Source organism: Nuphar pumila, chromosome 13 (assembly GCF_984573655.1).
Source record: "Nuphar pumila chromosome 13, dmNupPumi1.hap1.1, whole genome shotgun sequence".
In the NCBI taxonomy this organism is placed as follows: Eukaryota; Viridiplantae; Streptophyta; class Magnoliopsida; order Nymphaeales; family Nymphaeaceae; genus Nuphar; species Nuphar pumila.
Window position 1 is genome coordinate 50590342 of NC_143261.1, and position 10254 is coordinate 50600595.

The 10254-nt window shown below is 37.9% G+C and overlaps 1 protein-coding gene across 4 annotated transcripts in view; it reads left to right on the forward strand.

Moving 5' to 3' along the window:
* LOC149818338 (2-dehydro-3-deoxyphosphooctonate aldolase) overlaps positions 1-9744 on the forward strand; it is a 34776-nt gene extending 25032 nt beyond the window's left edge. For 2 of the 4 annotated variants that reach the window (XM_089984494.1, XM_089984497.1), the window contains 5 exons: positions 1518-1616; positions 2908-2955; positions 3065-3112; positions 3207-3298; positions 9465-9744. In XM_089984494.1, coding sequence (XP_089840620.1) covers positions 1518-1616; positions 2908-2955; positions 3065-3112; positions 3207-3275 — 264 coding nt within the window. In that variant the 3' untranslated portion in view covers positions 3276-3298; positions 9465-9744. Of the gene's footprint in view, positions 1-1517; positions 1617-2907; positions 2956-3064; positions 3113-3206; positions 3303-9372 lie in introns of all 4 variants that reach the window. The other 2 variants (XM_089984496.1, XM_089984495.1) reach the window with 2 other exon arrangements.
* Positions 9745-10254: the final 510 nt, after the last annotated feature.

Here is a 10254-nt window from a genome sequence, read left to right on the forward strand (position 1 = left end):
CATTATTACATGCGTTAAAAATATTGCATATATATATATATGTTTCATATTGATTATCTTGTTCACATAGTTGTATGCATAAATTTAATTAACTCCTCTTTTATTGAGTTTTTTTAACTGCTATACTTTAGATGCATGTTGTTTTTAGTATAAATTGATGATTTGTTTTATTTGAATTATTTTTCTAAAAATTTGGGATATTATTAATACATGATTGTTTATCTCTTCTTGATACTTTATATGTTCTTTAGTTTTATATGTTCTTTAGTGATTAAATTCTCTTATGATCAATATTTATGTTTTCTTGAAAAATAGGTTGATTTTGGGTTTATCATTGTCTAAAATTCATAAAAATTTATCTTTGAGGTATGCTCATCTTATCTTTTTTAATGATTGTCTAAAAATTATTGCTACTTTGTTTGAAAAAAATTTACTTGAGTTATTCTTGTTCAAAATATATATTTGTTTTGAAACTTCATAACTGGTTGGTTATAATACCTTATTTTGGGTAGTTGGGACCTTTGTTTTGTTCTATCTACAGTTTATTAAAGATGCGGATGGATTGAGAAAGGAATATCTTCAATGCATCATGAAGATGGAGATAGCCGATAAAGGTGTTTTGGGATGACCCACCAATGAAGACATTTGAAGACTTGTATTTGTAAAATTCTCTGATATGTTATAAAAATGGAGATTTTCATTGAATATACTTGAAGACTTAGATCCTTCCCATTGATTTTTTTTTTGTATTTTCAAACTTTCGGTATATCACACCGTAAGTTTGAGGGGGAGTGTTAAGTTGTATGTATATATATATATATATGTATTTATAATGATATAATAGGTAAATACCCATTAGGAGTATTTTGGCTATTTCAGTCCTTGTAATAGGCTGTGCCCATTAGGGGCATATTAGTACTTTTATTTTATTTTATTCTTTTTGTCATTTTTTGTTTTTTAGGGACTATTTGGTCAAAAACCAAATAAAGTTCTTGGTTCTTTTTGGACTAGTCAACATAATAGAGTTGTTGGAACAATCCAACAACTATATTTATGGCTGTTGGATCCAACAACTCTATTTGAGACTACCTCTTGTGTATAAATAGGGGTGAACCCCCCTCTTGTTCTTTAATGCTTTTCTTAAGCATCCATGCTCAATAAAACATATATTCTTTATGTTATGTTCTTGTATTTCTCTTTTAAATTCTTTGTTGTCTTGAATGCACTTAGTGCGTGTGTAGTGCCTTTGTGTTCTTGTATTGTCCCGTAGTTGGACTTGTCTATGTGCATGTGCACTTTGTGTTTATGATCTTGCCTTTGTTTTGTATTTCTGCATGTCATTACGGTTACATTTAATTTATTCTTTCTGTAATGGCTCTTCTACAGGCGTACACTGTTTTCCTCACTAGATCAGTAGAATGTTTTCTAGTGTTCTTGATTGATGATTGCTATCTATGTACCTTCATTGTTGCTATCTGATGGATGCTAACAAAACTTTCTTCATGTATCATCATTAGCTTGAAGGTGGTGGTGTTGCCAGTGGAGGTCTCCGCGAACTTATACCATGTATTGCAAGGACATCTGTTGCAGTTGGAGTGGATGGGATCTTTATGGAGGTAATGCTTTTAGTTTAATCACCAGGTCAAGAAAATCATGGGATGTCAGCATTGTTGTGGTATTTCTTACTATCAGGGCTTTGTTTCCTTTGATGGATCAAAAGATATCTTGAATTTTGATTCATAATTCATTGATACCTTGTAAGGTCCATAGTATGTGACAAACAAGACATGATTCTCTGAAAGCTTTTGTATTTTCATAACTTCTAAGCTAAGGTCTACCAAAACGGTTTGAAGTGATTTTTGTACACACAAGATGAATGCATTGTGTGTGTGTGTATAGAGAGAGAGGTCCAAAATCTGAAACCAATGATTATTGGATGGCTCTACTTCAATGTTTGAATATTTTAACAATTAGATCTTATATATTTGATCTCTATAGTTTATTTAGTAAGAAATATGTTTTAGATGATGATGTTTCAAAGTTTAGATATTTTTTTAAATATAAAATATCAATGGCTCACAAAGTATCTAAAATTTTACAATAAAAAGCAGTTTGAGGCATTGATTTTTAGTGTTGTGAAAAAACTTTTGAATATTAAAAAATCATGATCTAAAATTTGCTCTTTATTAAATAAACTATAGAAATTCAACATGTAGAGTCCGATCAATGAAACACTCAATAGTTGGAGGGGACTCATCCCTCATTTGTTGTAGATTTTGGACCCATGGTTGCCAGTTGAGAAAGCGGGAGCGGGAAGCGATACGGGAAACGGGAGCGGGAAGCGTGGGACCACTTAGGAGTGAATCGGGAATCGTCTCGGAAGCGACCTAGGAAGCGAACCGGAAGCGAGGGGAAGCAAAAATAAAAATAAAAAGTACAAAAAATTTGAAAAAATGGGGGAAGCGTGATGGGAAGCACGTTTCCCATTAAAGGGAAGCACACTTTCCATTTAAAAATGGCGTTTCCCCGCGCGTTTCGGAAGCGTGACGTTTCGCACTTCCGAAGCATGCTTCCCCACTTAGGCGCTTCCGGTAACTCTGTTCGGATCTTCCTTTGGTTGGATGGTCCTCTCTCTCTCTCTCCCTATATATATATATATATATATATATATATATATATATATATATATATATATATATATAGGGAAAAATACTACAATATTTGGGAGATCTAGATCCTCGTAAAATCCTAACAAGATAATTTATGTTGCTGCCTGTGCTTGTAACTATCAGGATGTGAACAGTTGCTTGCTAGACTATAAAGACTGGTTCAAGTGCTATACAGATTTATTTATCTGAGAAAAAAATTATCCTTGACTATGCTCCTGAAGGCTTCCTTGTTATTCAGGTGCATGATGATCCTCTAAATGCCCCTGTTGATGGTCCCACACAATGGGTAAGTCTCCTCTAACTGGTCATTTTAATTATGCTCCAACTTTTTTTTGGAGACTTTGTGATCCTTCAGTTCGATGTGGACCTTGCTTCTAATTTGCTTATTTGTTTAGCCTTTACGCCATTTGGAGGAGCTATTAGAAGAGCTCAAAGTAATAGCGGTAAGCTTTCTAACTCTACTCAATAAACAGTGATAGAGTTCTTTTCTGCGAATAATGACCAGCGTATTTTTTGTTTTCACTTTGGTATCTGAAGAGTGTCAGCAAAGGGAAGCAGAAGTTCAAAATTGATCTCACACCATATCATGAGTCCGAGGACTCTTGAAAGCTGTTAGAAAAGAAAGGAAGGCTAGTTTGTGCAATTCCTGCTACTTCTTCTGCATATATTTATTAATTCTGGATAATTCTTTGTTTTTTCCTGCAATCTGATTATGTAGACTTCATTGCTTAACCAATGCACTTGGATTTACTAAACTCCATTTTCACTATCTTGGATTCAGGGATCTTGTTTTCTGCTGTTATTGTCTAACTGTTAAATAGATCAGTATGTATTCATTGCGTCTTCCATAGATAGCAAAAATGGAATGTGTGAAAACATAAAAAGTATTTCATTTAAATAATTAGTAGGAAAACCAGATGCATCATATGCACAGTTAAAATAACCATAAAGATGAAAAATAGCTAGTCCTCTCCTGTTGTGGCTTGTACTATTCCGACTAATAGCGCTTCTCGAACTGCAGTTACTAATCATAGTGGAATAGATGACAAACTTGCATGATATTGTTGGGTAGTCGCTTATAACTATACCATTCCTTAGATGCACACAGTTGACACTATCACCGACCACACATTGGCAGGCCTCTAGTTGGTAAAACCCTTGGGGTCCTTTCTTCTCCACCAGAGAGTACACCCAGCTTCGACCTTGCAGCAAGTGATACACTCTGCGGGTTTCCAACTCGTGATGTCTTGTCAACTTGGTGTTGCAAGATGAGTGGAGCCCTCTGCAACTTGTTTGGATTATATTCCTGGATCATGTTCTATTCCTGTATCAAAGTTGAAAAAAGGCATCATGCATTAAAAATGATAAATTTGCCAACAATGATGTGCTTTTGTAAAAGTAGCTCAGGCGGCTAAACTTAAGTTTGTCATGCGTTAGATGCCTATTTGTATTTCAAAGCTACATTATGTTGTAATTTTGTTAAAAGGTCTGGATGACTATTGTCTTGTAGGGATTTAAGCACCTACTTGCACAGAGTCTGTTCCAACCACCAACCATATATTGTACACTAATTGGCCAAAAGGCCACTGTGCTAAATTCAGCACACAAGTAGCCATATTCTGTATTCATAGCTCGGCGAGCCTCCTGATCCAGTGTAAGTTTCCTTGTATAACAAATGAAAAAACACTTTAATTCCTTTCATTTGGTGCCCTTCTTTTCAAGCAGGTATGGCTAATAAACAAACTGAATGCCCCAAGCTTGGGCTCTTCAGGCTTGGCTCGTTAGGGGTGGTGAATCCCCAAGTTCAGGGGCAAAGCCCAACACATTAGGGTCTGAGCCTATGTCACATGGGTGCGGGTGCGACACGGGTGTGCCGCAATTTAAAAAATTTTGGACACTGGGACTCGGCTATATATATAATTTTTTTTAAAATATATATAATTATATATATAACAATAAATATGTCTGAGGCAGGGGATCCCCTGTCGGAAAATAAAATATAGCAGGGGCCTATGCCCCCTGCCGGAAAATATATCTGCGGCAAGGGATCCCCCTGTCGGAAAATAAAATATGTCAGGGGCCTCCGCCCCCTACCGGAATACAAATCCGACACAGGGGGCAGCCCCCTGCCGGAAAACACGAACGAGGCAGGGGGCGCCCCCTGCCAGACGAAGAGGAAGAAGAACAGAAGAGGGAGGGCATACCTGAGATTGAGAGGACCGATGGCTGGGGGAGAGGGTGGCTGGCATCTCCTACGACTACGGTCGCCTTTTGGGTCGCTGGCAAGACTGAAGAGGATGAGGACTGTCGGACGGCTGGGGGAGAGGGAAGGATCGGCAGGGAGGGGTTTGTCGTAAGCCCCTCCCCCTGTCGTAAGCTCCTTTTAGGGTTCGGCCCCAATGCCAATTTGAAATTCATTTTGGATCCGGGTTGGGTCCGATTCCAAAATGAATTTCAAATATGGACATTTATGGATTTGGGGAAAGTTGAGAGTCTATAAAGTGGACGGATTCGGTGCAGGTGCGTTGACCGAGTCCGCCCCGTGTCCAAAGCCGCACCTGTGTCTGCACCTGTGTTGGGGTGTGTCAACGTGGGTGCGTCGACCCTAGCCGAGTCCGTGTGACATAGGTCTGAGCTCTTCGAGCCAATCATGGGCTGACTCATTTTGTAAAAAAGTTGCTTTTAAAGTGTTTTTTAACATATGTGTAGGGTAATACATTAACACGGTGCTAAATGAATCATTTTATTGGATTTTCAGTGTTTTGTCAAAATTCTGACCCTATGGATGTGTTTAGCATGATTGATTTATTGGAATCATGCATTTTGGATGGAAAAAATGGTATTTAGAGCCTAAAAAATTTATGAAATTTGTAGGCAGTTGATTTTTGAAACCTTATAAAAACCTATCTGTGCATGGGAATCAAGTGCTCCAACAACTGATTCCTAAAAACAAGCATATAGTTCACATCTGTACAGTCAAATTCGAAAAATCCAATAGCATGTTTCATTTGGAAGCAGATCAGGTCATGCTGAACATGAGCCTTTTGCTCATGCTAAAATCTCAACCGACCATTGTAGTTTTTGGATTGATGCCATGTGGCACTTAACGTTTCCGTTAAGGGCTAAGTTTCCATCAAATTTTTGAATAAAAAAGGTTATTAAAAAAAATGTAAGAACCCCCCAAAAGAAGCCTGCCTTTCGGGGTCCAGCCGGTCTCTCTCTCTTTTCTCGTTCTCTTCTTTCTCTCTGCTGTGGAGGTGGAAACACGCAGTCTCCTTCCCGGAGAGCATCTCTCGTCTCCCTCTCTGTCTCTCGTTCTGTATCCCTCTCTCTCTAATCTCCCTCTCTGTTTCTCGTTCCGTGTTCGCTCTCCCTCCCTCTCTGACGCTGCTCCATCTCTGCAGCCAACCCACCACCCATGCCACTTCCGGAGTTCTCACCGCCTGCACGCCGGAGGAAGTCCCTGCTCACATCGTATCCACGTCCCTCTCCCACCCGCATAATAAAGGTATGCTCTTTCCTCGATCTGCCTCTCTTTTTCCCTTGACCCAGCCAACTCCTGTCCCCCCTTTTGGCTTGATTCCATGACCATGAATCTGATATGCACTTGGGTGACTTACAACATCCAACAGTTAACCGATGGGTCAATGCAAATCAATGCTCTTCTCCTCCATCAGGATGGATTCAGTTTTCAGTCTTCATGATTTCTTGTCAAACAGGTTCTGTGACATCTAATCATGAAGGTATATATGTACCTGAGCTTGGGTTGATAAACTTTCCCTGCTACTGATTGCAAAACACAGTGGGATATTTGGCGTCTGATGCTTCAGCAAGTCCCACCTCACACGAACCTGATCATGAAAATTTCTAATGTTGATCAGCTTAATACTATCAACAAGCTACTTGCTAATCTCTAGGTGGAAGGCTCACAGACTCCGGTTGTTGTTTAGTGTTTAAACTTCTTTTCACAAGTCCGATCTTCATGGATTCCCAAGTTGTGTAATTATGTAGCCTATAACTTAGCTAAGTTGGGAGTATGTCATGGTATCAAGATTTGGAAGGGTAAACCACCCAACTGGTTTCCTTCCCCTGCTGACTTGTAAATTTCTCATTTTGTTGGACTGGTGGGGCTCCGCCTAACCCCAGCTTGTCTATCGAAAAAAAAAAAATGAAAATAGCTACTATAAACCTTGTCAAATTGAGCTGATTCACCAATTTGCAACGGAACAGAGCTGGAACAATCTTTTATTCTTTTTTCCTGTTCTGGAGCTCCATCATTCCTGTTTGTATCTACTGTTCTAGTATTTTATTTTTTATCACTTAATAGCCAGTAAAACTTCTGCAAAAAGGTGAATTTCGGGAGTGCAAATTTTGAATTCAGTTTAGTAACCTATAAAACCAACAACCTTGGTTTTTCAGTCAAAATGTTCTTGTTTACGACTCCAAGGTCAGGAGGTTTGCTTTTCCTCTTTACCATGTCTTGATTTCTATTTTGTTCATTTATGACTTGCATGTTTGAGATTGTTGAAGGCTGATTGTTGCATTTTTTGCTCTTCTCCTTTGATATTCATGACTTGTCTGCTGGAGTTCCTGTTCTGATATTTGTCATATTTATGCATTTTTTGCAGTCATCTGTTGTTCTATTCCTGGATCTTCCATTCTCTTGTCATTATCTCCAGACGAGCCCCCCATCATTGACAAATTTCATTTTTTTTAAGCACACCTTTTCAAGTTCAAGACAACTTTGCACCCCTCCCTCATCCTCTTCTTTTTAAATTAATCCATTTCAAATTTCACAGAACATCGACACCATCCAAAATTCGAAATTGTGCATTGAATAACATAATGAACCTACAATTAGGACACACTTTTCTGCTAATGGAAAGGGTGTTTGATCCTCTCTCTCTCTCCTTTTTTTCTGGAAGCAAGTTGGGTTATGGTTCAAGTTCCTTTTCGGACATCCTATATTCAGCATCCCCAACTCTGCTTTTTCAATATGCTGCTCTGTTTCTTTGCTAGCTTTTGGATGTCTTAAATCTGGAAATTTTTGAAGTTCGGTTTAAAAGCTGCATCAAACCATAGAAAACGTTAGTTTATCTTGTATTGGCATCTCATCTGACTTGTTGAGAGGTGAAATAAATAACCAAAGAGGCTCTTCTCTTTGGTTATGCAAGCTTTGCTACCATTGAACTCCATTGACAAGCACCAGTCCTATCTCTGATGCCACTGTCAGACAAAGCATATCTCTGATGCCACCGTCAGACAAAGTCAACATTCTGTCTTTAACTGTATCTTATTTCCTTTTAAAATATTAATTACTTGATTTATATTAATTTCATGTTTTTTATTTGTCATAATTTACATTTCATTAACTTAGTGCTAGTATTTGATGTTTTAATCAGTATTATATATATATATATACAGCCATGTTCCCATGTCCTAATTTTTAAGAATTGCCGTGTTGTGCCAAAGTGTATCTGCATAGCGGCCCATTCTCACATCCATATCCATGTGACATAGAGTGAAACATAAAAGACACTAGCATCAGAATATCTTTGATGCAACTGTCATATTGCTTTTGTCACTATACAGTTGCATCTATTATCAAAGAAATAACTTGACCTACTTAACAACTTTCTTTTAAACAACGAAGATTGCACAAGTTGTAGAGATTCATTTGTAAAGGCATTGAAAGCAAATGCCTGCAAAACAATCATTGAGTACCTTTTTCATATGCAAAACCATGTAGAGATTCATTTCCTAAATGAATTCTTCAACTGTGGTTTGGCTTACATGAACGGCTTTCAGATCTCATTGTAACTTATGTTACTGCTTGATATGTTTTTCAATTGTTCGAAGCAGGGAAGAAAAAGAAAGATCTTGAACAATCATTGAGTACCTTTTTCATATACATGGACTCATGTACTGAATAACAAGCAAATATCACCATCTCTATTTTTTTTATTGGCAAACCGGGGTTAGGCAGACCCCTACAGTTACACAGATAATTTAAATGATAACAAATCATTGAGGGTGGGAAAACATTCTGGTGATTTGTCTTTCCACAAAAGATGGAACTGGGGTATGCTTTCAACCATTAACTTCAAAACACGTTTTCTCTCAACTCTCACTTTCTGGTGCTAAGGTATTATTCCACATGCCATGTTAATTGTAAACAGATGGTTTTACATTTTCAGGCACTGAAGTGCCATTTACATGTTCACTGATTGGTTCTGTCCTGAATTGTGGTTTAGTACTCATTTTTGGCATAATTCAGCATGCTAAATAGTTACAGTAACATTTGCAGTTGGGCTTCCTGTTTCCTATGAAGTCACAAGTAACAAAAACATAAATGACCTTTTAAGTCCGTCATATATGAATGCTGATATGTTCATCAACTAAAACCTTCACTTCTTCATTTGAAAAAAAAAAACTTACGGCACCTCTGAAGGACAACTTTATTTTTATCATCATTGCCTGCATAGCCTAATCTTCTGTAGCATTTTGTGCTATTTTCCTCTTTGTATTTCCATTGTGAGCGCTCTGTCTTATCTTTTGTTAGTTTCTTTAATATGAAATGAGCTTTTCCCTTTTGATACAAAGAAATGAAAAGGAAGTGTTTGTGAAATGGTTTAACAGTTCATTGCCCAGCTGCCCTATTTCATCTATGACATGTATTAATGCTTCTATTATTTTCTTTCAGATCAGAGATTATATTCTTGTCATTGACTTAGCAGACTTGTTTCACCTTCTGGACACGAGAGATCCTATTGACTATTACTAATTTTTGAACAGGAGATGATGGACCAACACACGACAAGATATTTATCAGTTCTGTTGAGGTCTTAGCAGACTTGTTGAAGAATCGAGGCTTTTGCATTTATTATGTGTCCCACCACATATTTCTCATAGACATGTTTGTTTCATCCTTTGTAGGAAAGATGCCCTATTTCCTATGAAAGCTAACCTTTTTCATAATAAGGGGCATGAAACAAATGCCTCCTAAATGAATATGTTGAAGCAGAATATAAAACTCTGGAATGAGAATAATGATTCCATAGACTTCGCCAACTTCGTCCAGATGTTCTCCGGTGTTGAATAATTTCAGTGGTCCTGTACACCAGGAACTCTACCATGGATGGTGCGACCATGCTGGTTGGTTTCCAATCAAGAAGAGATGGGCTCTCTGTGATTAAAAGTGCAAGTGTGCACCCCAACCAGCCATTTCGAACTGTGCTAAGGGCGGATATTGGCAGAGAGCGTGATGCCCTTCGAAACAGTGCATATATCAATGTTTTTTTGGCGTTATTCTTGCTAGGAGGGCTGTCTATACGTTTGAGTGTACAAGATCTCTCTCTCTCTCTCTCTCTCACACACACACACACACACACACACACATATATATATATATATATATATGAAAAGTGGTAGGTGCTTGAACATTAGGTACTTGACATGCATTTGAACATGCTGGCCGTCAGTTCGTGTGCTTGATGGATGGCCAGAACGGATGGCAAGCAATAAAAAAATTAACGTCAAAAACAAGTTTTTCCACCCAAACGAGCAATAACAGCGACAAAAATCA